The sequence below is a fragment of the Dipodomys ordii genome, unplaced genomic scaffold (genome assembly GCF_000151885.1).
Source record: "Dipodomys ordii isolate 6190 unplaced genomic scaffold, Dord_2.0 Scaffold35, whole genome shotgun sequence".
NCBI classification, from domain to species: domain Eukaryota; kingdom Metazoa; phylum Chordata; class Mammalia; order Rodentia; family Heteromyidae; genus Dipodomys; species Dipodomys ordii.
In genome coordinates, this window is record NW_012267251.1 from 5207556 (window position 1) to 5234559 (window position 27004).

At 40.5% G+C, this 27004-nt stretch overlaps 1 protein-coding gene across 1 annotated transcript in view; it reads right to left on the bottom strand.

Moving 5' to 3' along the window:
* Dennd1b (DENN/MADD domain containing 1B) overlaps positions 1–27004 on the bottom strand; it is a 177147-nt gene that overhangs the window by 51496 nt on the left and 98647 nt on the right. Inside the window, exons 11-13 of the mRNA XM_013017299.1 lie at positions 23072–23172; positions 16093–16138; positions 11451–11552 (exon numbers count right to left, since the gene is read on the bottom strand). Of these exons, the coding sequence (XP_012872753.1) occupies positions 11451–11552; positions 16093–16138; positions 23072–23172 (249 nt within the window). The remainder of the gene's footprint in view (positions 1–11450; positions 11553–16092; positions 16139–23071; positions 23173–27004) is intronic.

The window sequence follows — 27004 nt, forward strand, 5'->3', positions numbered from 1 at the left end:
TTTGTCTGTCATGGGGCTTGAACTCTGGGCCTGGGCGCTGTCCTTCAGCTCTTCAACTCAAGGTGAGTGCTCCACCACTTGAGCTACAGAGCCACTTCCGGTTTTCTGGTGGTTTATTGGAGATAGGAGTCTCACGGACTTTCCCACACGAGCTGGCTTTGGATGGCGATCCTCAGATCTCAGCCTCCTGAGTAGCTAGGATGACAGGTGTAAGCCATTGCCCCCGGGCTACAGCCTTTAATCTTAATCTTCTCCTTCTCCTTCTTATAACAGTACCAGGTCTTGAACTCAGAGCTGCTCCGTAGCTCTGTCACTCACAGCTGCTGACCACTGGTAGACCACTGGAGCCACAACTCCACTTCAGGTTTTGGCTGTTCATTGACAGTAAGAGTCTCATAGACTTTGCTCCTCAGGCTGGCTTTAAATCACGATCCTCAGAACCGAGCCTCCTCAATAGCTTTGATTACAGGCACCAGCCACTGATACTGTTCTTTACAAACAGCCTTTGCTTAGATTTAATTTTTAAATGAGCCCAGACTCGTGGTATAAGCACAGCTTTTTGTTTTAAAGGAGAGCAGACAGTATACAGACCCATGCATCCACTCTATTCCAACAAGCCCCACCTCACAAGACAGAAAACTAGAGTCTCTACAGACACTGGCATTCTCCTATCAAAATGTTCCTTATCAAAACTTCAAAAAGACGAGAGGCTGAGTAACCACTCTGTTCCCCTAAGGAAGAAAAACGTAAACACTGATGAGACAAATTCTAATTGCATGGCTCCTTTCATGGAGTGTACTCTTATCTGTACGAAATTACCAGATAATAAAATAATGCCATTTGTCCTTTCCACAAATACTGCAAAAGGGAATATTTTTACTTCTTCCTGCAAGTGGTCCTGACTGCTCTTGTAGATGATTATTGTAATTGAAGTGTCAACCTAATTAACAACTAAACTTTGAATAATGCTAATGAGAAATGAACACAGCATCAGAGGAAGGACCAGCTCTACAGGTGATAAACTTTCACAGTGGTGACATTTCCCAGTGTAAAGTCACAACCACTGTGATCTGATCAAAGAGAAAGACCCCCATTGGGTCCAATTATAAGTAGAGTTTTGAAAAAATTATTGAGTTATCATATTCATAATCTATGCAGAAAGGCTTTCCAGTATAGGTCTCCTCCCATTGCTGTGAACTTAGCAATTTAGATCCGTGCTCCATAGGTTCGGATAAAAGTTGAGTCTAACTCATTTAGCCCACAAAGTGCATAAACCAGAATTCACTTACGAGGAGCTTTTGTTATTAAAAATCTAACCTCCATAAATGCATGCTTTTAGGAGATCCACCTATTTCAAACAATGCAGTTGAAGGATGCAAAAAATAAACCTTCCGACTTGATGTCCTTTATTTTGGCTTAAAATAATAACTTTTTTCCTAAAGTTTCAAATGCCTTTAAAGAAAAGACCAATAGAGACATACATGTGTGTACATATACATATACATATATATAATACACACATTTATACATACATAGCTAGGTAACTTACTCTTCATTATTGATCCATTCCAAAGGATTATGATAGAAGAAATATGTTCCCAATATTTTAAATTTTGTAAAAGCAAATCATTGAGGGCTTTACCTTTCGCTTTATAAAATGCACGAATAATTTTAAAGGCACATTTTTAAATTTTTGCAAAGGGACGGCTCAGATTTCACTGCCTGCGTGGCCCTGGTGACTCGGCCCTCCCTCCATCCGTCAAGGACTCGCTGTGTGTTCAGAGCTCGCAATGGCAGTGCCACTCAGGGACCAAGGCAGCCAGGCCGCTCCTCAGCCCTCACCCACCAAGCCCCCAACCGCACAGGAGCTGCTTGACCTGCCCAGGACCGGGCGCCACACTGCACCGCCCTTCCCAACCAAAGGGCAAGTAGGCCAGAGCCTGTCCTTCCCATCCCCAAGCCAGTCCCCCGGGACACTGTCTCCCCTCCACCCGCATGCGCAGAAGGCAAAGGGAAGGCCATGGGAATTGCTTGTTAGCCATCCACAGGCCGGCCAGGGCACAGAGCAAGTGCAGGGTGACACCTTCCAACTCAGATTTGCTCCACGTGAGCAACGTTGTATTTAGAAGACACAGCATAGAAGTACTGGTGAATAATTTTCATACTTAATACATCTTGAAATACTACTGAGCATAGGATTAAGTGAAATCTATTGTTAAAAATGATCTTAACTGTTTCTTTTAACTTTTTGGATGAGACTACCAGGGAACTTGATGTTAAAAACACACGGCCTGCTGCTTTTCTACTGCATACTGTTTTTCACAAACATATTTTCTCATTTTCATACGAATACCTGAGACTAGAAATCGCCCAGTAGGAAATAGGGTTTCAGTTTGGTCTTTTGGTTTTGTTTTGTTTGGACTCTTTTCTACATGATTCCAGCTTTTACAAACTACATCAAAAAGAGGTTTTCCTTGGTCTAGTCTAGAAGGTTCCAGCTGTCAGTAGGTCTGAGGTCACCCCTGTTTCCCAGAGACAGAAGGACAGAAGTAACTGTCTCTACATGTGAAAATGAAGGCTCACAAATAGTCCGTGTGAATGAAATTGCTTCTGGAAGTCTGCTTTGGACCTAAGGATGTTAATCTGACAGGAGATGCTGGTGTCAGCCCATGCTGTGTTCCTGGAGTAAATTCTCACCGGTTCCAGGGCCCTTTCCAGTGTTAATTAGCTTTTAGCAGTTTTTATCTATAAAATCACGGTGTCTCTTCTGCACTTTTTTTCTCAGGACCTGGTCTGAGAAACAGCATTTCCTGCTTTCATTCAAAACTACATTGTGTTAGGGAATAAATGTGCATCCTCCCACGAAATGCTAAAGGATCTCAACCACACACAACTCTGAATTTATACGAGCGTTTAGTTCCTTAGTCCTACAGTTATTACAACGCATCCTACTGTACTGAAACAGTGCCATCATTTTCTCTTTGTATTTGTAAGAAAAGTAAACCAGCGACACCTCTAATGGCTAAATATTACCTCAGAACTGGTCTGCTTTATTGTTTTTTAGATGCTTTTGTCTGTGAATAAGCTTTTGTCTAATTGGGTACATATGGTGCCAAAAATGTTAAAAAAAAAAAAAAAAACGGTGAAAAGAAAGTGCAGAAAAAACATTTCATCCTTGCTCCTATCAAATGTTTAAATTCCTTTCCTGCAATGAGAACGGGGCCTCTATGCAGCCCTGATCCAAGGAATTAGAAGCCGGATTTTAACACACAGGGAGTTTACTGCAGCTTGAATAATATTACCACTAATCCTCCACTTTTACCCTCTTTACACTGAAGCTCCGATGAATAAAAATGGGGCATTACAAAAGTAAACAGAGAAAACAGGGATAAATTAAAGAGTGCAAGCCACGTGCACGCAGTCTGAGTAATGAGGTAATTATGCCAACGGGAAGACTCAGAGGTGGGTTGTTTATCAGAGGGGCAACACATTCTCCTCTTTCTCGACTTCTAGAAGCATCTTTATGCTGAAAACAAACAACGGCTATGCCTTGACATTCAAATTATATTTTCAGGACCACAAACAGAATCATTATGCTGCAAGAGAAACCCAGTGTTCACAGGTAACCCTGAGGTGGCTGCCCAGCCGGGCGAGGCTCACTGAGGGACAAGCATGTCATTTCGCGAGGCCGCTCTGGAGACGCCGCAGCGTCTGCCGTGGGAATTTATCCTTTCTTTCTCATACTCAACTTTTTTAAAGAAACAAAATGAACACTTATCTGCTACTACAACATATTTTCTCACAAGACTCCATTTGAGGCCTAACACAGTGCCTAAATTATCTATCAAACCCTACCCAGGATGGCGCCATCTACCACCATTTCCCCTTCAGGGGGACTTGCTAATATGAAGGTGTCCAACAGCGTTCTCATCTCCACCTGCCGTGATGTGGGGTCTGAGGCGTCCCCGGAGGCGGCCACGTCCAAGGCCGTTCGGGTTGGCGGTGTCCCCGCGGTCTGGGGAGCGGGGGTCCGAGGGGGGCCTCCCCGAGCAGCCTGGCCCGCTGGCTTGCAGGGGCTGTGGGAAGCTGGCCCTTCCTTTGCTCTCCCCTCACCAGCTCCCACGCCTCCACCACCCGTCCAGGCCTGCCGCAGGCCCGAGCAAGGGCGTCGTCCAACTTGGGCTGGAAACTCAGGAAGTGCAGGCAAAGGTAAACCTTTCTTCCTCGCCAGCTGTGTGCCTCCGGTGTTTTGTCACAGTAACAAGAAACGTGCCACTCCAGCCCAAGGTCAGGGCTGGGCCTGTCCAGCTGTTCTCAGAGGGACATGCGGGTGCTTCTCAACACAGCCCCTTCCGCTTCCCTCCCCCCCGGGGGCTGCCAGCTCGCTCTCTCTCATACACACTTCAAATCTCTCTGCTTTTCTCTGAACTGTTAACCTTACCAGGATCGAGTAATGATTGCTCTCAGCTTGACCATTGCTTCTGTTTTTTTGTCTGTTTGAACTCAGGGCCTCCTACTTGCTCAGCTGGTGCTCTACCACTTGAGTCATACCTCCAGTCCAAGTTTTTGCTAGTTATTTTAGAGGTGGAGTCTCTCAGGCTTTTCTGCCCAGGTAGACCTGAAACATGATCCTCCAGATTTCAGCTTCCTGAGGAGCCACAATTAAAGAGCTACCAGAGCCCAGCCTGCTTCCCTGCATAAACCTACTCATCTTCAGGACCCAGGATGATATGTTTTTTCAACTCGCAGTGGTTGCATTATTGCTGTGCTGAAGATGCCTTCGCTGAATTTCCAGTAAAATATCAAAATGGCTCTTACCTCAACTACAGGTCTCACGTGATCACCCAGCCTATCTCTGCCCTTGGGTGTCAATAAGGCTAGTTCTTCACCAAAGCTAAGGGCCTTCTCTTCAGTCCTGAATTAGCCACCCTCATTCCCATAACAGAATCCCTTACATTCTGTTTTTTTCCCATCTCCTCACTAAGGTCGCCTTTGCTGGAAGACTTCCTGATGCCCTGAGCTTCGATGGGGCCAGACAAAGCCGACCTGAGCGCGTGCACTGGTGAGAACGCAATCTCAGCGCTGCTAAAAGATACTCACCCCGGCTTCCAGGGAGCAGAGATGACCAGGACAGGCAGTCTGTGTGTGACCCCCCCCCACGTTCTGACAGGTGCGCCTGTCACCCCACCCCGCAGCTCCCTGGCTCTGCAGGGTGACCCGGACAAGGACGGCCACCGGGAAGCGGGAGAGGATGCATATGCTGAGGGTGGCCATCGCCACCTGAACAACTCTGCTCTTAATTACTGTCTAATACGGAAGGAAACGAGTATCTGAGCATGGAGTTAGGTCCACCTGTTACAGCAGCTAAGCCCGTACCCTGTTTGTTTGAGGAAACCAGGGAAGCGTGAGTGATTTGGGAGCACTAATACAGACCCGCTGCTGGCGGGGGCACTGGCCCCGTGCCCCTGCGTGCCCCTGCAGTCCGCCTCCGGTGCAGCTCTCAGAATCAGGCTCTCGCCAGGCCGTGAGCGAAACCTGCCTACACTCAGGGCTGCTCAGCCTTCTGCTAGACAAGGCTGTGCCCGGGCCCGGGGCGTCACCCCCACCCTACACCAGCCTGTGTCCCTCACACCCCCCCACCCCCGTCCAAACCACGGCTCCCTCCTCACCACACCCTCCGTGCCTCGCTCCCCTCCTGGAAACACCTGCCACACTGGTGATTCTAGCCAGCATTTGTTAACCAAGGTGCCCTGTAGAGCACCTTGTCCCTCACGGATACTCCCAGCTCTTAGCTCAGGACGGGCACACCAAGCTGCTGGGTAAATACTTGAATAAACGAATGACTGAATGAGTGAACTAATGACCAAATTAATCCTCTGTCCCAGGGACAGTTTTATATCTACTCCTCTAGTTTAAGTAGAATGTCTGTGATGGACACAGGGAACAGAATTCATCTCAAAGTTCATCAGGATCCATGTGTGTTACACACACACACACACACATACACACACACACACACACAGCCTTGAACATGAAGAAGTAGAGAATTTAAAGGACTAGAATAAGTTGAAGATAATTTTATAAGCCAAAAATCAAGACTTGCCTTTTTAAAAAAAGTTGAGCAGTAAGAGAGAAGTATCTATTCAGATAATATAGGAATGGGAAGGAGAAGGGTTGGTAATTTCGTGTGAAATAAAAAGCCATGAGCAGCCAAGGACTTCGTGAGCACTTAATAATCACTAAAAGTAGCAAATAGTAAATCAACTTTAGAAATGTCGAGCATAAAGGGACACGGAGCTACTCACTCAAGCCTGGTCGGCACTGTGGGGGTTTCTCTGATTCTGTTGAGAAAAAAATAGCAGATCTCCGAAATGTGTGGAAGCACACTAAATGGTTTGGGTTTGGTTTGGTTTGGGTTTTGGTTTAAATTCTTTATTTGAAGTACCAAGAAAACAGCAGGGAAATAATCACATCTATATTTTACCTAGAAATCAAAACGCACCTTTGCAAATAACCCCGTCAAAGACTGGCGAGGTCACACAGACTCTTATCAGTGTGCAGAAGACAACTTCTCAACACCACACTGCTTCTCCAGACACAAGCAGGAAAGAGACATCGCATTCATAGTTTAAAAAAAAAAAGAAGTTTAAATGTGCTCCCAGTGCTTTTCCTTGCATTATTATGAAAATATGCTTACAGAATATTCTAAAAGGTTACTACAAAAGGGGACTTTAAAAGCAAACTTCTATCACAGGAGAGAAAAGCAGTGGAACATCATTTACTGGGCGCCTACGGTTTACACAGCACTGCACCAGGGCCGGGCCTGCGCAGCCAGACCCCAGTCCTGACACCTGGGGGCTGGGTCCATAACTGCATCTCAACAGGGGCCAAGTGAAGGCCCCTGGCATCTCCTCCAGTCAACTCTGTGAGCTAAATAATAACACAATCTCCAAACGATGCCCCACGCTAGGTAAAACTGTATTCTCTTCCCAACGTGACCACCTCCCGCCCCAAATCTGTTAAGAACTTCACTTACTATTAAATATGATAAGGATTGAGCTCGAGCTGGGTCCAATCTGGAACTAATAAAAAAAATACTCTTGGGAGCTTTTCCTTCCTTTATAACATTTATTATGACATTTAACATGTTAAACCTTCGTGTTAAATTAGAGGAAATATTCAATGAATGAAATGTACTTATTGACAATTGGCATGGTCATAAGGGTTTATATACTCTAATATGGTTTTGAAAGTTGGCCTTTAAACGTAGTGAAATGACCCATTCTTTTTCAAGTTTATTTCCAAGTCAATAAACTTGCTTAAATGTAGATAGCCAAAAATCTTATTGAAAGTCAAAATTTTAGGAGTGTTTTCTTAATCACTTCAAGTGATTCAGAATAACGTGTAGCTCTTTTTTTCTCTTCACACTAAAACAGTCTACACTTCTTGTATTTAGTATTTCAAAACTACACTATAATATGTAAGATGTATTAGATATGACCACTTGATAATAGCATCTTTCTAATGCTTAATGATTAAAAATTCTTTACACCAAATACCACCATCCTGTCACGGACGGTGAATTTGTAACACCTTCTGAATATACACACTCACATTAAGAAACAGAAATTAATTATTTACTTATACATAATAAAATGCATTATATGTAAGATAAAAATAAAAATTTTAAAACGGTGCTGAAAATCTTAATTTACATCAAACAGATCGTTTCACAAGACCAGAATGCTGAATAAGATTCTGTATTAAATTTTAAAGAAGTTAACTCGTTACATTATCTAGTATCTGGGGCGGGGATGGGAGGGTCATTCTGATACACTAAAGCTTTAAATACATCATGAACAGTCAACATTCAACCCTTACACATCCACACCTCAGACAGAGAGAACCCATTTTGTCTACTTTAGACTGTGTTATTTGTTAAACACTACTGAGTTAGAATTGCTTAAAGTCCATTAAGCAATGTGGGTCAAATTCACCTTTCAGGTGTCATTTGTAACCTGCTTCTGAATATAGGAGTTAGTTTATCACTATTTACCTTAATATTCTTAGGAGAATGCCCTTCCTAAATCTTATTCGACTTTTAATTATTAATAGCTTAATTTTCCAGTAAGTCAGTCTCATCCTATTTATTTTTGAAATATTAACAATTCCCAAAGGACTTCTTAAAAAATGTTAATGATAAAAACTGAAAGGAGCAGTTAAGACTTAAAATGAGCTTAGGAAAATGGTATTGCAATTTATTATATAGTTCAAACTAATTGTGTGTATATACTTGGGATGGAAAGTTTCAATAGTGCATTAAAATGAACTCATTTGAGATTTCAAATGCTATATTTGGTTCAACCGGTTCGCCTACCCCACCCTCACAAACACACTACAATACCACTAACTTTGATTGATAGTTATTGAGCCCTGAAATTTATTTTTTTTATTTAAAACACTCAAACTACATCATGTCTTAAGATCTTTACGTGGCATTGTCACTAAAAATACAATACAATGTAGTTACAGACAAAATTTACAAATATGTATTCAAATGCATCTACTGCCTTGCAAAGTTATTCTTTGTCATCATATAAAAATTCTCAGTAGAAAAGCTTGAGACTTATTTTAATGGCGCAAGTCTTGAGTGAAATGATGGAATCGAAACACAAGTGTTCTTGTCAGAAGACAGGAAGAGAGTTTTTGCCCCTCCCTTAAGGAAAACAAAGGATTTTCTGAAAGCTTTGTCCTGATTTATTTTTCCAATTTTAAATACCTTAAGAGTAGCGGAACTGCTACTGGCATGGTAGTATTTCTAACAGTCAATAAATCTAAAGTATTATGTGTGAATATTGGAATGGAGCCATTAAGAAGATTACAGCATGCAACCCTGCAGAGGGTTCCCAGGAAGAAAGAACCGGTAACTCGGGACAACTGTGACCACTGACCCCGCGGCAGCCTGGACCACTGGTCAGGCTGACACAGTAATAAAGTACACATGCGGAGAAAGTCTCCTGCCTGCAAGCGGAATTGAAATGCTCCGGTGCTTGATTTAAAAGGCCCTCCATTTAAACCTCAGTTAACTTATTAAACAATCAAACAATACCAATAGTCATATTTTTCAGGCTTCACGTATACTTTATTAATGCAAACCACATGCATGATTCTAACACATCTCCCTTAAAACATTTGACATTTAAAAACTGCGCAATCATACACTTTATCCATATTTCTTCCAGAGCGATAGGAGACAGCTTTGGAAAACTGATGAAAAAAAGCTCCATTTATTAGAGATAGGTTAAACAATCACCTCTAATACCTTGTAAATTATCTCATCCTTTGAACAAAGCAACTGTTGTTTTGATTTCTACAGCATTCAAATTTGTGTCTAAATCCTGGCCTTCAACTTAAGGATCTATGTATAATTCACATCTTGCTGTGCTTCTTTTTACATATATATATATATATATATATATATATATATATACACATATATATGTGTGTATATAAATATTGTTTACAAGTAAATGGCACCATGGTCTCTTCTGTCACTGTACACATAAAAATTGGAACATTTTATGAATGTTGTTTAACTTCCCAAACTATTTAAATAAATATCTTTATTATCAAACTAATTCTACAGAAAAAAACCCTCTATCTTAATTTTTTAAAAAATCTTGAAAACATACCATTTTAAGGGTTTTCAAGGAACCATCTCACAAAGTCTGTTTCCCAAAATATCAATATCACATACACAAAAGCCGAATGCCTTTCTCTCTCCTTTCCTTTTCTTCTTCTTTCCTTTTACTTTTGAAGAACTATCTCTTCTCCTTAAGGCAAATACACCCATAATATGCATCAGGAAGACATTTTTAAAAATTAGGATTCTATTTTCATAGTTATTTCTCTTTTCAGTGAAGAAAAGTTTCACAAATTTCTAAATGAACAGCTAATCATTTCTAGGAGTTTCTGGCAATTTTTTTACACTAAGTTGATGTGGCCATAATAAGTAAAAAAGATAATGTAATTGTTCACTGGCCTAAGTTTGGATTTGTTCATAAGCACATTGAATTTTACTAGAGTCAGATAGGGTATTTCATTTTAATGTGTTTTGAGTCAGTAAGAACTTTTAAGTTATTTGGGGAATAAATAAGATTTTGACTTTTAAATCATGTTTTTCTATCTTAGCCATAAGAACAATCAAGGCTAGGACTCAAAAATTTTTAATTTGGGGCTTTAAAATGTACTTCTTTAAATTCCTTCAAAATGGCTTTTAAAGTATTTACAATTTACAGAAAAATATTGTTAATTCCCAAATCTTAAGAAGAAAGAATGAGGAAAGAAGAAAAAAATGAATGCTTTGATTTTTTAAAAGAATTATTATAAGCTTAGAACTCTATTATTAGGATATTTATGAACAACAATAAAATGTGTATACAGAAATAACACTAGCATGCATTTATTTTTTTAATTGTAAAGAAGAACAGGGCAAAATAACTGCATTTTTTGGAGACTATTTAACATGAAATACAGAATATGCCATTATAAGCTACACACACACACACACTCACTCTCTCTCTCTCTCTCTCTCTCTCTCTCTCTCTCCCTTCCTCCCTCCCTCCCTCCCTCTCTCTCTCTCTCTCTCTCCTCTGCAAGATCAAAGACCAGAAGGGAACTGGCACTTAATTTATCAGCCTTTACAGACAAAAGACAGTTTTTGTCATTTCAAAAGGATCCGATGTCTTTTATGACAAACTGGGTTTTCAGTTTAATTTACAAATAGAATTCTAAGTAAGCAGTCTTTGCTCTGCCAAGGCAAATGACACACTGTATAGGTTTTCATTCTTGCAGCCCTCAGCAGGAGAGAAAAGATTAAAATAAAACTGAAATAATTTAGAGAAAACAAATAAATGTTTCAGAAAGTTGGGAGAGATCAAAGCCAGAATTTTCTGACCCCAACTGTACAAGCATTTCTTATTATATTGACCACTACCACCAGATCATTAATTAAAAGGAAAAGCGCTGGCAGGTGGCAGAGAAGCAAAAGCCGATAATTGGCCCCCTTCTTCTCCCTGCCTTCAAAAACTCTCTCATTCTTTTGCAAGACATGCCACTAGGCAGACAGCAATGCCTACTTTGTAATATAATGATTAAGATGAGATGAAGAGGCCTGCGTTTAAAGAAACGCTGCCTAATGAATGCATCTAGCTTCTTAATTACGATCCTACTTTTACAATAAGGAATATGGCGTTCCATTCAACATCTCCTCAACTGCCAAAAGGTAAAAAGTATTAAAAACAGAATTGCCAATGAGTCCTCTCTCCCTGTTGTACCACATCCAACCTTTTAATTTCAGATTTTTTTTTTTTTAAGTAACAAAAATGACTCAGTTACTTTGGGGATGGGGGTGAAGGCGAATGTGTACAAAAACCACACCTGAGACTTACCACATCGCTCGGGAGGTTGCTCAAGTCATTAAATGGGGATTCGAACGTGTTTGTGTCGACATTCAGCAAAACCACGTCTTCCAATGACTTATTTCTCACTCTCTGTTTAAAAAGCACAATGATTAAAAAAAAGATCTTATTTTCCTTAGGAAAGCATGATGAGCTTGAAAACATACAAAAAATCATCTTAATGCATCACGTTTAGGAGTATCCTACAAATATAAATGACTGTCTTCTAAGAAACGAAGACTGTTTATGACCCATCCAAACAGATGTGTAGTAAGAATGCTCAGAGAATTTGTTCAAATTAACTACCAAAGAAACATCATAATAAAGACTTATTAAATAGTCAGTGTTGTGTCAAACCGTAAAAACATTTATAGCCTTTAAAACTGATCAATTGAGTATTAATCCCATGATAGAGGAATTTATGCCCAGATCTGTATTGGCCTCAGCGTAAATTATATTGAATAAGGACGATGCAAACCAATAACTATGCCTATAGTATCAAGTACATTTCAAATGAATGGACATTTTCTCTAGTAATAGGTATGCACTGATGAGGACTGGAATTGGCATAAGAAAATAACAGGATACGAATATGGGGTGTGTTGGTAGGAACTCTCCTTACATGAACTTCAAAATAAAGAATTAGATTCAATAGCTGATCAAATCTTCTCTTTGGTCTAATTTACTTGACAGTTTAGTCAAAATTGTCCAAGTATCTCAATGTGTCCACAAAGGATAGCAAATTGATATACTACTTAATTTTTAATCCTTACAAAAAAGAAAACTTACAGTTTATTCTTCCTACTTAACATAAATCATTGGATTCCACTGTCTTGTTGAAATGATGACACACAGTATTATTATTCTTCAGTTAGAAGTAATGGGCTCATTAGCAAAATATATCCATGAATTCAGAATTCTGTAATTGTGTGTGTCAATCAGCAAAAGATCAATAACTAATTTCAGGGCCATATTTTTAAGTCTACTTGAAGAACAAAAGTCATGTTTGACGATTAATTAAATACCTTAAATTTTAAATTGGCTTAATGAATTATTCTGTACTAAGTTGTCTATGACTGAAATTGCTCTGATCCATTTAGAACTTCAAGACTCAAGTATTGGGCAGAATGTTAAATTTGCTAGGGAAATGGTCATTTAAGTAAGGGATAGTTATGTGCTAAGAGAGCCATAATGTCCATGCAATGTGTGCATTTTGGGGGATGAGGGTATGGTGGTTTTAAAACTTGATCTGGTAAAGGACACTGTGGGTATTACGAACTTGAAAGATAACAGCAGAGACTCATCTCTGGTGGTGTTGCTGACACTGCTGCAGATGCATTTACAAATCCCCTCCTTCTTTCCCTTCCATGTGCACAGATATAACAAAGGTTCAAATCCACATATATGTGAACATCTATATACTAGCTAAGTGTAATTAGAATACTTACAGTAGTGCATTACTGTGGGGAAAAAAACTATGTCATAACTCAACCTCCTCTTTGATTTTTAAGCTGGCCTCATGCCAGAAACTATAAAGAGAACCGGGAAGGCTGGATTCAGGGCTGAGCTGAGGTTGCACATCTAACCCAGGACAGAGACTGCATGCCCCCAAATGTTTTGAGATTATTATTCTATCATTAAAATCTGAATAATCAGATGTTAACATGAAATGTATACATTTTCCAAATTACCTTTAGTTGTACAAAGTCCAATAATAGTTGAGTATCAGATATTGTCTACATTACTACTCTATAAGAATAAAAATGTATTCATTTTCAATCAACCACTCAATAATCCCTAAAGTTAAAACAGCCTTAAGTGAGCAAAACAGGAAAAAATAGTGTGCAAAAGATTTAAATATTTTTCAAAGAAAAGTTGGGCTGCTAGCAGCATGCTATGCAGTTTTTTTTCCTCCTTAAATAGGTTTCAGGTATTTTTTTAAATTAAATTCTAAATAGGTGTGGGAAGCCCTAAAGCACACCTCCTAACTCTGCGGCATATTTTTCATCTCTCACAGTTATGTGACCTAAATTTGAAAGTGTAAAATAAGGGGGAAATTTTTGTTTTCTTTTCTTTAAAAATAAGGAAATATTATTAAACACACACTGAAAGAACGTGTCTAGTATTTCCGTCTATAGTAACTCTTCCACACAATGTGGACCCAAATAGGCATTATGTACACTCATGCCAGGACATGACCCAGGGCCAGCAGTCAGATGCCCTTGAGAAATCAGGCCACATCTCACCTGCCGTCCTGTGTACAGGAAAGCATACAAGACAAACCTCCTATTTGTAGTGTTCACTAACTTACTCCTAGTCAGCTCCGTGCTTTCAGTTCATCCTCAGTCTAGTGTTCAGTGAGAACAACAGCTTTCCTTTATTTTAAAAGTAAATTTGTATTTTAAAAAGAGGTTTTTTAAAAAAATATCCTTCACTCACAGGTACATAAAAGTATATGAAAGAAAGATTTCAAGGAACATTAATTTCATGTCTTACAAATGTTGTGTTTGATCGGTTTTCTAGAACTGCTAATACATGCTGAAATTTGCTTGGCCAAGAAAGAAGAAAGAAAATATTTTGATTTTTCTTTTAAAGAATAAATCAGTTGTAATTACCAAGTATAACATTAAAATTTCACTCAGCTCAGTCTCTCATTGAACAACATAAATAGCTAGAAGATATATATTTTTTTAACCAGAAGGTACTTATGTAAAATTAACAGCGCTAAGATGACGTATATCATCTTGTAGTTGATTAAGAGAAAGTTACTAAATGGTAACAACTGACTTAAAAGAATTCCTGGAGTTCCAACTATACCTTCTCATTCATTATCAAGCTAGATAAGTGAAATAAAACTATTAAGAGTATTGAACATACTCAGCATGTAAAACTACAGAGATTTTTGCCAATTTAATCCTGGCTCCAAAATATTCCCACTCAAAATCAGGAGCTCATATATGTTTTAATGGACTTTATTTCCAAGCTAATGCTTTCTAAAGTAAATAATTCTTAAATTGTCTCCTTAAAAAATTAGCTTTCTTTATAATAAGCAGGTTCTATTTAATAAATATGTGATTGACATAAGTAAAACATGTAAATATATAGCTTTCTAAAGTAGTTTATAAAAACCCAATGATTTGTTTTAAAAATTGATTGAAAACTATTTTGCAAAAAACAATAGCACAATGCCAGTAACTTAAAATATTTATTTCTACAAGAAAATATATTATAAAATTATAAGCCCTATCAAATACAGAAAGATATAGATGCAAATATGAAAAATAAAGTTTGATGACTTTAGAAAAAAATTCTAACCATGGCTAGATTTGTATGAAGTCAAATTTGTAAAATACCAGTTTATATATCCCATATAACAACAAATGAAGTAGCAATTCACTCATTTCATTTTATATACTGTCTCCTTACTCTCCAAATACCTGGACTGTTAAGAAACAAGTTCTCTAAAACTTAAGTAAATAAAAGGAGTCATGAAGTTACCAATCCACACTTCAAATTAAAGACAAATTAAACCTGCTAAGAGTTCACTAAAGTCTATTCTTCAATAAGAACAAGACAGATTTAAAATATTGTCCTACCATTTTTCAAAAAGAAGAAAAATATCCCAAACAGAACTGGTAGAGATTTATAACCAAGGCCTTCTACTAGAGACATTACTCACACACTGGGGTCCTAAGAAGGCTTACTCAAGAGATTCTTCTTTGTCAAAACAAGGAGAGATGGTGGGTGCTGTATTCAGTGATACGAATTTATTTGCTCACTGGAAAATCAGGTTACAATGTTGATGTACAGTGCTAGCAAAGCCAGCACAAGAAGTGCATTCAGCTGCCTCATATCTTCTATTTTAGTAACAAGTTTCTTATTTACTGTGTCAGATACCAATTTTTGTGCAAAACAACACACACAAAAAAACCCATTCTCTGGAAATCTCACTTATTTCAAGTTTAAGGTATTACAAAGTGAAGGAGTGTCGTTAAGGTAATAATGTAAGTGATTTAAAAAAAATCGTTCTTAAATGGTATAGTAACAATGGGAAAAAATTACTAAACTTTACACTGCCTAACAAAATTGAATATTTGAACTTAAGAAGCTACATTATCATTCTTAAGTTTAACATTAGACTGCTGAATCTACTTTTTGAAACAGCACTTTGATAAACTGAAAAACTGAAGTTTTACAATTGAAAAATGTCGCATTTTATGAATTGAAGTTTTGCAAATGAAAAAATGTCGCATTTTATGAGTCAGGTTATGTAAGTTTTCACTTTAAAAAAAAAGTCTGACTTTCCTGGAAAGGGGAGTCTCTGAGGAAGATTCATGTTTTTAGTAACTAAAATTTACCCTATAGCCTCTAACAAATATAATTATCTTCAAAGGTCCTATGGCATTGAAAATGATAATCCAGTTTACTGATTTAAATGCAATTATTTCAATATTACTTTTTTGCAGATCATTTTTCTCAAATATATTTCAAATATATGAAACACGTATATCTTAGATACAAAGCTAGTCGCTACATGGTATTTCCTATTCACTTGTTATTTCTTCGAACAAAACTGTCTTAACTGTCACTTTTAGCTAATTTTAGCATTCTATCCACTCTGCAAGGCACTCACCTCTAAGAGGCTGGAGTGAACACCAATCAGGTACGGCATTGGGGCACTAAACAAAAAACATAAATACAGTACAGATTCAGAGTTCATCAAAACTGAAACAACATAAGTCATTCAAATGCTTTAAACTTATTAAATGCTAATTTTTGGCATGGCACATTATAGATACTCAAAATTATTCGATATGTAAAACTCCAATTTAATATTAGAGGACATTAATAAATTTAAGATTGACTTATATGAAAAGCCCTGAATCATTTATAATGAAATAAAGAGGTATCAAGAGTTATATGACTAAAAAATATTTTTAAGAAAAAATCAGGATTAAATCAGTTAAATCTAATATATATATTCTCATACATATACATTCTCATACATACATATTATATATGAGAATATATAATATATAATTTATAATAGATATGAGAATATAGGCATGAAATAATTTTAATACATAAGTTCTGAGTTATTAATGATATCAGAATACTTTTTAGGAAATATATGATGAAAAGTATTCAACACACAATTTCCAGCTAGACTGCCATCTACAATATGAGAATTGACAGATGTCAATGAAGCTGAAAAAAGATACATGAACAAGTAGCTACTGAAAAATAAAATACTTTTGGCAATTCTTTTATAGACATCAGTGAAGCTTTATGAATGCAAACCTTTTCTGTTCATGCAAACAGATAATCCCCTTTCTCAAAGGATTTGCATAATTTCCTAATACCACTGACATTATTAAAACAGTCACCCAAACTCCTGAGGTCTGTGTGTTTGCTTTGCTTCTGAGAAGCAAAGCAGATGAAACTACAGGCATCTTCACAGAGGCTGAGGCTTCAAAGACAGCTGAAAAAGTTCCAGATTTACCAAGGACGGCGAGGCGCTAACCGGTGTAGCCAGAATGCACACACCATGCTGAAGTTCTCCTTTTGCTCCTCCTTAGCCTGCAGCTTCCAGAGCAGTACTCGTGCTGTGCTTGATCCTAACGCCCAGTTGCCTCCTTGCCTTTTGTCACTGTTCTTTCCTAATTCCCATGTGACAGTCCATCTGTAACTGATCCAACACTCTGGATTCTTCACTGGACTCCAAAGTTGAGAACTATTTAAAGGCAAGGATATCCTCAAAACCTTATCAGATCTTCTGCCAATAGTTGGACGACATGAACTGCTCCCCTTTGACTTCAATAGCAAAGAGCATCCATGTCCCTGGTTCAAGCTCCTAAGCTCCCACCCCAGAGCCCTTAAAACACTGTCTGGAGCCCAGGACGGTGCCGGGCAAGTTACACACGACAAGCTAGACAACTCCCACCAAATTCCTGAAATAGGGTCCTGTGAAGACGTGCAGTCCTCCGCCGCTTAGGATGCGTTCCTGTCATCACATTCGTAATACTCAAAGCCCCTGGGGCTCTGCAGCCCCAAAGCACATTGTAGTAAGGGAGGAGTGTTAATCAACTTCCAGTGTGGTGGATCCCGCCTGTCATTCAGGCTATTCTGGATGCAGAAGTTAGGAGGATCACAGTTCCAAAGCCAGAAGGGAAAAGAAAATCCCATCTGAATCAATGACTGGGCATGGTGTTGTACTCCTGTCATCTCAGCTACATGGGGGAATAAATAGGAAAAGTGCAGTCCAAGCCCATACGGACAGAAGATGGGAGGCCCTGCTAAAAAACTAACTAAAACAAAATGGCCTAAGGCTGGGAAGGTGGCTCAGTGGTAGAGTGCTTGCCTAGCATGCATGAAGCTCCGGGTTCAATTTCTCAGTTAGCACATACATAGAAAAAGCCAGAAGTAGTGCCATGGCTCAAGTAGTAGATTGCTAGCCTTGAGCAAAAGATGCTCGAGGACAGTGCCCAGGCCCTGAGTTCAAGCCCCAGGACTGGCCAAAAAAAAAAAGGTCTAATAGGTCTGGCTGAAGTGTTGGAACACCTCCCTAGCAAGTGCAAAGCCCTGGTTCAAACCATAGCACCAGAACAAACCAGCCAACAAGCCAGCCACCTGGTTATCTGAGAGGTTGAGATGGTTGTGACCAGAGTTCGAGGCTGGGCAGGAAAAACATCACGAGAGCCCTTCTCAATGGAGAGCCGGGCTGGGCAGTGTGCATGGTGGTCATGGCTACCGGGAAGCCTAAGAGGTGAATCTCCCCGGGGCCTGGGCCTGGGCAGGAAGCAAGGGCCTCTCTCCAAAATGATGAGCAAAACGCAGGCGAGAGGCCTGGCTCAGAGGCATGCACACCTGCCTAGCATAGCAAGCCCAAGGCCCAACATGCACACCTCAGTACTGGAGGGGGAAAAAAAGTTATCAAAATACCAAAATCTTCTAGAATACACTAAAAAACACTCCTGAAAAACACTTTCAAAGATGTGTGGAAGCAATTAGGTAAAAACTCTTCTCTCAGATGGACACTGGTAGCTCAGCTCTGCAATCCTAGCAGTTCAGAAGGCTGAGAGCTGAGGACCGAAAGTCAAAGCTAGCCTGTGAGACTCTTTCCTTCTCAAGCAAAAGCTTGAGACTGGAGGTGTGGCTCAAGTGGTAGGTCACCAGCCATGAAGGGAAAAGCTGAGCAGTCCTATGCTCAAGCCCCAGGTCCAACAACCAACATCATCAAATTAAAATATATGTGTGTATATGTATATTGTGCTACATGTACACACATGTAAACACATATTACATATGCACACATGTAGATGTATATGTATCTTCTCATCGAACCTAAATCTGATACTGTCACAGTAGGAGAGACAAGGTAGGACTACGCCTGCCTGATTATTCCAATAGTGAAGTGACTGAAAAGCTAAGATTCAGAAGGCTCTGTTATAACTGCTTCCTTTTCTTTCTTTTTTTGGTAGTGACTAACTTTTACTTAGAATTAACCTTTTCTTTCTAAGATGTTCTTGCAAAGTACTATATGGTACTATAGAGCACTCAGTAAGAGGAGAAACGAGGATCTTGAGTTTGAGAACAGATTAAGCAACATGGGGAGACTATCTTATTAGGAGGAGGAAAGGAAGGAAGGAAGGAAGGAAGGAAAGGGAGGGAGAGAGGAAAGGAAGGGGGAGAGAGAGGGAAGGAGGGAGGGAAGAAAAAGGAAAAAGGGAAAAGGAAAAAAGACAAAATTATAAAAGATACCATCTGAGATACAATCAGCATGTTTATATAAATTATTAAGCTAAATTCAAAGCTTCAACAGAACATTCCACGCAGACTTTAATATGAAAGTCCCTTGAACATTTTTACAGGACAGCAAGGTAACTCCAAAGTTTCTTTTTCTCACTAATTTCTAGAAGAATCTAAGATACTCAGATGTTTGAACTAAAGATCTCATTCATGTTTGTTATTCATATGTTGCAGAATTTCTAACATAATTATGATGTTCTGCCGAATACAGAGTTAATTGAATAGGTATTTCTCACGGTTTCACACTGGGTTGTGTACATTCTTGTTTCATGAAAAGTAATTTTTCAGCCCAGCTGAACTTCAGCCTAGCTGCTCAGGGACAAGATCTCTGGCCTCACCATGTGCAAAACTGTCGGCAAAGTGAATCTGAGAAGACAAGGCACACAAGAGTTGTTAGCACTAGTTCCTCTACTGGCTAGCAATTAATCCTTACGTAAAAATCACCTCTTTGCCTGGTGCCAGTAGTTCACACCTGTAATCCTAGCTACTCAGGAGGCTGAGATCTAAGGATTGGCAGTTCAAAGCCAGCCTGGGCAGGAAAGTCTGTGAGGCTCTTATCTCCAATTAACCACCAGAAAACCAGAAATGGTGCTGTGGCTCAAGTGGTAGACTGTTCGCCTTGAGCTGAAGAGCTGAGGGACAGCATCCAGGCCCAGAGTTCAAGCCCCATGACTGACCAAAAAAAAAAAAAAATCACCTTTTTTTCTTTTCCAGACATAATATGATCAAGGCACTCTATCAAATTTGTCTGAAAAACTTGGCTTTCCATTCATTTTTCAAACTATTTTCTTAGAAGCCAAATCTGAACACTTCATAGAGAGCACTTAGAGGCAGACTTAACTATTCCCTGAATAACTGATCATCTATGTATCATCGTCTGGGCCTAGCATCCCACGTGCTCCTCTATGTTTATGGACTCAGCAGCTTCTATCTCGCAGCTTCAAGTACTGTTATCAAGGTTGATAAAATAAGGAACAGCTTCTCCCCAACTCCACAAAGGGGCCTACCCTGGTTTTCTTGTACGTCTGCTACAGCATTCATCTACACTCTGTGTGTGTGTGTGTGTGTGTGTATGTCTATACATTGGCATGTATGTGCATGTGTTTCTTCCTGTGAAAATATCTAGAAAAAAATTTAGGTCTTCACTTTGTTACATAGCCACAGCTCACCAAGCAGTATTCATTAAGTGTTTTATGAATGAATGCATAAGCAACGCCGTGGTTAAATTTTGTCAACAGACCACAGCGCCATATTCACCTGTAGTCACAAGATGACATCACACCTCTCCACAGCCTACGCCTTGTCAGTTCAAAACCAAAAACACTTTGTGCAGCAATAATTACCTCAGGATCTGGAAAGCACACATTCCCTGCAAAGATACATCTACTCCTCAAAACTTCCCAGTGTTCATTTGAACCTGAGTCTAAAGTAATGATCTAGTCATGGCACTGAAGGACCATCTGTGATACTCTCCCCCTCTGGCCATACACACCAGTCTGTTTCTAACCTCTGGACATAAAGGCAACAGGATCATTCTCCCTACAAAGTTGTTTCACTCATCACACCTTCGGACAACGGAGGAGAACAAGAGTCTTGGTTCACCATCTCCAAGGGAACACTTAGATTATTCTGCCAAGTCCCTCTGGTTGCAGCTGAGCCTAGTGCTGTACCCTGCAAGCTCGGAAAGTTCCAGGGTGCTTACCTGGTACCACGGCTCCCTTCTCTTTCCAGGGAGGAGTGTGGTAGGACCTGTGCTCAGGGATACTTTGGACATTAGAAACAGAGACGTTCTGGGGCTCAAACGCGGAACGCGCGCTTCTCATTGCAGTGGAAGCAGCAGCAGAAGAAAGCCCCCGTGGCAGATATCAAACAAACAAGAGAAACAGCTCAGAGTGAGTGCAGGACTGTGTATGTCATCTAAGAAGCCCTAAAGAATAGCTTAGAAAATCTTAGATGTCCAATTTAAGAGTACAGAGAACTGAGCTTACAGGAGTGTTTCCTCTTAAGAAGTCAGACCATGTTAGTAGAAAAACCAAGAGGGCACTGACAATATAAGTTATCAATATAATAGGCTAGTGCTGGTGGCTCACACCTGTAATCCTAGCTACTTAAGAGGCTGAGATCTGAGGATCACTGTTCAAAGTCAGCCTGGGCAGGAAGTCTGTGAGACTCATCTCCCGTTAACTACCAAAGAATGGTGGAGTACTAGCCTTGAGCACAAAAGCTTAAGGACAATGCCCAAGTCAAGTTCAAGGCCCAGGCCCAGCACCAAAAAAAGAAAAAAAGAAAAAGAAAAACTGTACAATATGATAAATTATCACCCTAGCCCTCATAATTAGAAGCATTGGTTGTTGAACCACTAAATTGAAATTAAAATTGCATACTAAATTTGACATAAAAACTACCTATTAAAATAACTATTAAAGTTGCACAACAGTGTGTTTTCAAAGACTCTTTATAGACCTTTCTTAAAAATATTCTAATGACTGAACACCATGCACAAAGACCTATTACAGGTGTCAAAATGAATAAACTGCAGTCTCTGCCTTGAAAGGTGGTAAAATACTGCAGGTATGTTGGTCCAAGGAAAAACTCTCTAAAACACATCACAAAAGAGCCTATTTATAGATCTAGCTTTACACTTGGACCGTGTGTGTTATACTTCACAAGATAATTAAATTGCATTCCGCTAGTCTGCCAAACTGTGCTGCCTCCCGAGCTCCCCGCGGGTGGAGCGGTGGCCCGTCATTGGGCACCAAGCCCCCCACACGCCATTCACGCCGCCGCAACCACGGTGAGGAACTGGGCACTTCACGTCATCAACACGTGGTCAATGCAACCGCTTGCTCTAAAGACCTCGTCACAAAACTTCACAGAAAACCTCGGCACGTGAACTTAAATCACTGGAGTCTGTAAATAACTTTAATCTGTTTTCCATGAAATGACACCAAAAAAAGTTAATCCAAGACATTAATTCTAAAAGAACTTTTTGGGTTTTTTAAACTAATATGAGCTGTGTTATAAACAAACACTTACAATGCCAGAACGATTTCCTTGTGTGTGTGCATGTATACCCCGGCATGGTTTCGAGGGGGAAACCTCATCTAAGTTCTGAATTAAGCCGTACCAGTGAGAGATGATTCCGTGACCAAGATAACACTGGAACCTCAACCCCAGAGCTGCAGTGTCTGAGTCTAATGGATGTCTGGCCTCTTGGTATACACATGGAGGCCCTCCAAGGGAGGGGGTGAGGAGGTCATGGGTCATCGTTCTAACGTCTGTATAGGCCGGAATGAATGTTTAGGCTGAAACTTAGTCTCGAGCCAGGAACTCAAGAATGCTCCAGTTCGAGCTCCAGTTCAAAGCAACTCCTTTTGTGAGAACCCCACAGTCAGAAATGAAGGGGAGGAAGCGCGCGGAGGGAAGAGTTGGGAAGTCTGTGCTGACGCAATGGCCTGGTGACTGGCGGATGGGGCAGACAAACTGACCAGCCAGCCTAGGACGCTGAATCCTCCAAGTGATGCCACAGCGTCTGCACCGTGCCACGATCACCAGCAACCACCATCATTCTCTACCTAAGCATCTGCCTTTCTAAGAGGTGACTGAAAGAAACCCACATACACACCGTAAACAACTTGATGTCGTCTGCCAAGGGGAAGTCTCTGCCACCTTGGGGACGCACTACTTCGACCTGCAGGAGATACTCTCGAACACTTGTGATTGCTCCTACCTACACGATGGTTCCTGTACTCTGTAGGTGAGTGAGGGTTTCTACTTGGAGGAGCCCAGGGAAGCCAGCTTACCAGCAGTAGTCCAGCAGGTGAGAAGGGAGGACAGGAATATAAATGTGCTGCCAGTACATGGGGTAGAGCAGAGCGGCTGATCCGTGCACACAGGCGGTTAACTGAAATTTGTAAGAAGACCACAATGAGGAGCTGGGACCCTCCACAAGGAAAGGGGGGCTCGGGGAGCTACGCGCAGCGACCATCACCCCGGGCACGCCTGTCACTCGGGCTGTCTCCACCACGCCCGAGCGCACCTCTGTAGTCCCCCAGAAAAAGTCCATGCAGAGCAACAAGCTGCCTCCTGGGGCGCAGGGGCAGTGAGCGCCACGTGGAGACACAGGTTGGGGTGGAAGCTGAGAACATCGGCGCAAGTTTAGCTTTAAAAAAGAAATGAGGTGAGCATCTCAGAAAATACAGTGGGAGGCATTTTTTTCAATTTGTGCAGTGGGGTTCAGGCATTCCCTCAGACTAATCCACCGCGATTAAATATGGAAAGGAAGAGCGGTGAGAGCGCTCCTCGGGGATATCATTAGGGCAAATTGCCAAAGAATGAAACATGAGCCAGTCAGGAGAGTCTGGAAGCCGGGATAATACCAGGGGACCTGAACGGTCGACAGTTGAAGCTGTAGTAATGTGTGAACCGCGGGTTCCGGTATCCGGAGACACTGCTCACTGACACAGAGAATGCCACCATTGACCGGTGCGCCACCCAAGCTTGACAGCAGTCCTCCAGGAAGCCAAGTATGTCCTCATTGCATCTCAAAACCGCTCATTCCAGATTAACATTTCGTTTCCTAGCTCGAGATCACAACAGCTGCAATTACTGTGGCTGCTACTTTAAAGGTAATTGCCATTTTAATTGTTCCGATTTGGGCAAGCATTTAATTAAACGTATTTAATACTTCACAAAGGGCCATTACTCTTTTTTTTTTTAATTCCCCTCCTGAAGATCTTCGTCAGCATTCTTCCCCAAGTGACTTTATTTCCTTGGCAAATTCTACTCCTCCCTATGTAAAGTCAATTTTCAGTCATTAAAGCAGCATCTTTTTTCATGGGTTTAGAAAGTCTTGCAATTAGCCTTTATTTCAAGATTACAAATTTTAGTCAGCTTCAAAGTCCGAACTGCAAAACCTATCTGAACATGAACCAGAGACTTTCTATAAATTAACATTCCTATTTTATTATTACACAAAGAAATTAAGCATCACATGATAAACACAATTAATCTGAAATAATAAATATAAAGGAAGCAATTCAAGTCTATTAACAGCAACATTCACATGTCTATGTGTAAGTATAAAACAGTTCTATTAAATAAAAAAATCAATTAAAATGATCTGATCTGGACCAAAAACAAGAATTTTCATTGAAAATGTACCCACATTTGTCAGATATATTTTTCTCAGTCAGATTTTTTAGATCGATTTTACATGGCAAATAATACAACTTCTTGATTTCATTGAAGATTCCCCATCATTAATGGGGCTTGGTACCTTGTGTTTATAACCTTTATTAGTTCATCACAGAATTTTTTCAATAAAAAATGTACTACCTTAATTAGAGCACAAAACATACCACTAGGAGGCATTCAAATACTTCCATTTAACTATTACAGACCAAGGATTTATTTATGTTTCCAAGTTGAGCTGGAGGGAAATGAAAGCCAAGCTGCTTTAACTCATTGTGTCAAATTCTCTGAGAGTGCTCTGGCCCACCCTGGCTGTAAATTATGAGGCTCCAATGCTGTATTAACCCTTTCCAGCCCTTCCTTGAAACTGGATGGGCTAGGAAAGCTCTGATACTTTGAATGATGTCCATCCACACACAAATGACCTTTACCACGTCCACCTAAAGCCTTCAACCTGGAAGAGCGTGGCAGGCCGCCAGTGGCTCACGCCTGTAATCCTAACTACTCAGGAGGCTGAGATTTGAGAATCAAAGTTCGAAGCCAGCCCACGCAGGAAAGTTTGTGAGACTACTCTCTCCATTAAAGTACCAAAGAAAGCCAGAAGTGGAGCTTTGGCTCAAGTGTTAAGAGTACCAGCCTTGAGGAAAAAGAAGTTTAGGGACAGTGCCCAGGCCCTGGGTTCAAGACCCAGGACTGGCACCAAAAAAAAAAAAAGTAAGAGCTCATTTTTATTATTATTGAAGAAACAGTAACAACAAAGCAAGAAGGAAAGTGCATTCTCAGACCCAACCCAGTGTGCGGGCCGCAGCCCGCTCACAGCCACTGCTCAGCTCCTGCTTGCCTTCAACGAAGCCATTCATTGTGCAAGAACAGAGCACAACACTAAGTGATGACTCTGGTTTTACAGAAGACAGTTCCTGTGATTCCTGTGATTATAAGCAAAGTCGAACATTTCTGCGGTTGCTAGCATGTATTAGTGGATTCATCAAGGCCAACAAAAGAGAAAGACCATTTTTGGATACGAGGAGCAGGTGAGAGAAAGAGGTAAGAATGTAAGGTAGGCATGGCGGCTCGCTCCTGTGACCTTCAGTACCAGGGAAGTGAAGATCAAGAAGTTCATGGTTACAGACCATCCCAAGCCAAAAGCTCAGAGACACGTCTCACAATATAAAGAACTGGGCATGCTGGATGCTGGTTGCTAGCCAAACAGTAAATCCTAGCCACCCAGGAAACGAGACTGAGAATGGCCAGGTTCAAAGCCAGCTACGCAGAAAAGTCTATGAGAATCCATCTCTAAATCAACTACCAACATGTTAGGCTGCAAGCATGGCTTAAATGGTGGAGTACCAGGTGAGCAAGGTCAAGACCTTAGGTTAAAACCATGGTGTGGGTGAAGAAAAAAAAACTGGCCACAGGGTGTGTGCCTGCCACCCTAGCTAGCTTGGAGGAGCAAGGACCAGCCAGGACCGGGCATAAATGTAAGACCTTCTTTAAAAGGAAAAAAAAAATCAATGAAAGCAAAAAGGGCTACCAGGAGCATGGTTCAAGTGGTTGAGGATCTGCCTAGCAAGTGTGAGACCGTGAATTCAAATAGAGAAAAATAAAAGCATACGGGGCATCCCCTCCCCACCCCTTCCTGTCCATCAGCTAGGGCTAAATTTTCCAGAAAAATCTAAGGCAGAGCAAGGGACAGCGCAATGGAGTGGCCCAGAGAAGAAGAGGATTACAGAACTCTGATGTACAGACATCACTGAAGTTCAAGAACCAGCCACTACAGACTTGAGGAGAGAACATTCTAGGTAATGACACAGGCTTTCAGTATTCCTGAGGAGAAAGGCCTTGATGCCCTCTCTAGGCAAAGGAGATGAGGACAGACATGGAGGCTGTGGCCTTACAAAGACTTACTCACGAATCAATTGTCCTGGATTTCGGGAGGGGTGGGAGATGGCTGTCACAACGAATTTACTCTGAACTACACAAACGAAGGGAAATATACTAAATATTTTAGAAATTTCAGTTGAGGTGTGAAGTACTACAAAGAAAGACAATCAATTTAGCAAGCCCAGTAAAAAGAATCTTAAAACTTCAAAAATTATTTGTGAGCTGGACACAGGTGGCTCACAGCTACAATCATCGCTACTCAGAAAGCTCAAAGTCCAAAGCCAGCCTGGCCTGGAAGGTCTATGAGGCTCCAATCAATCAGCAAAAAGCAGGAGGTAGAGCTGTGACTTAAGTGGTAGAACACTAGCCTACCACTGAGCAAAAAAGCGAAGGGGCAAATGGGTGTTGCCAAGAGTTCCAGCCCTGGTAATAGCACATGTACACACATACACAGAGTTTCTTGTGATATATTTAATCTTTAAGTTTACAGAGAAATGATGTAAAGCAGATTATTTAGTGACAGGGCTCTACCTCCAGATTGTTTTTCTAGTAATTTAGTTATTAGCAATCATTCTTCATGAAAGTAGCAAGGTTGAAGCAAAGAATTTCTGTACTTCAATTAAAAGGTAACCCTGCCACAATCAATACCCCCAAAACAGAAG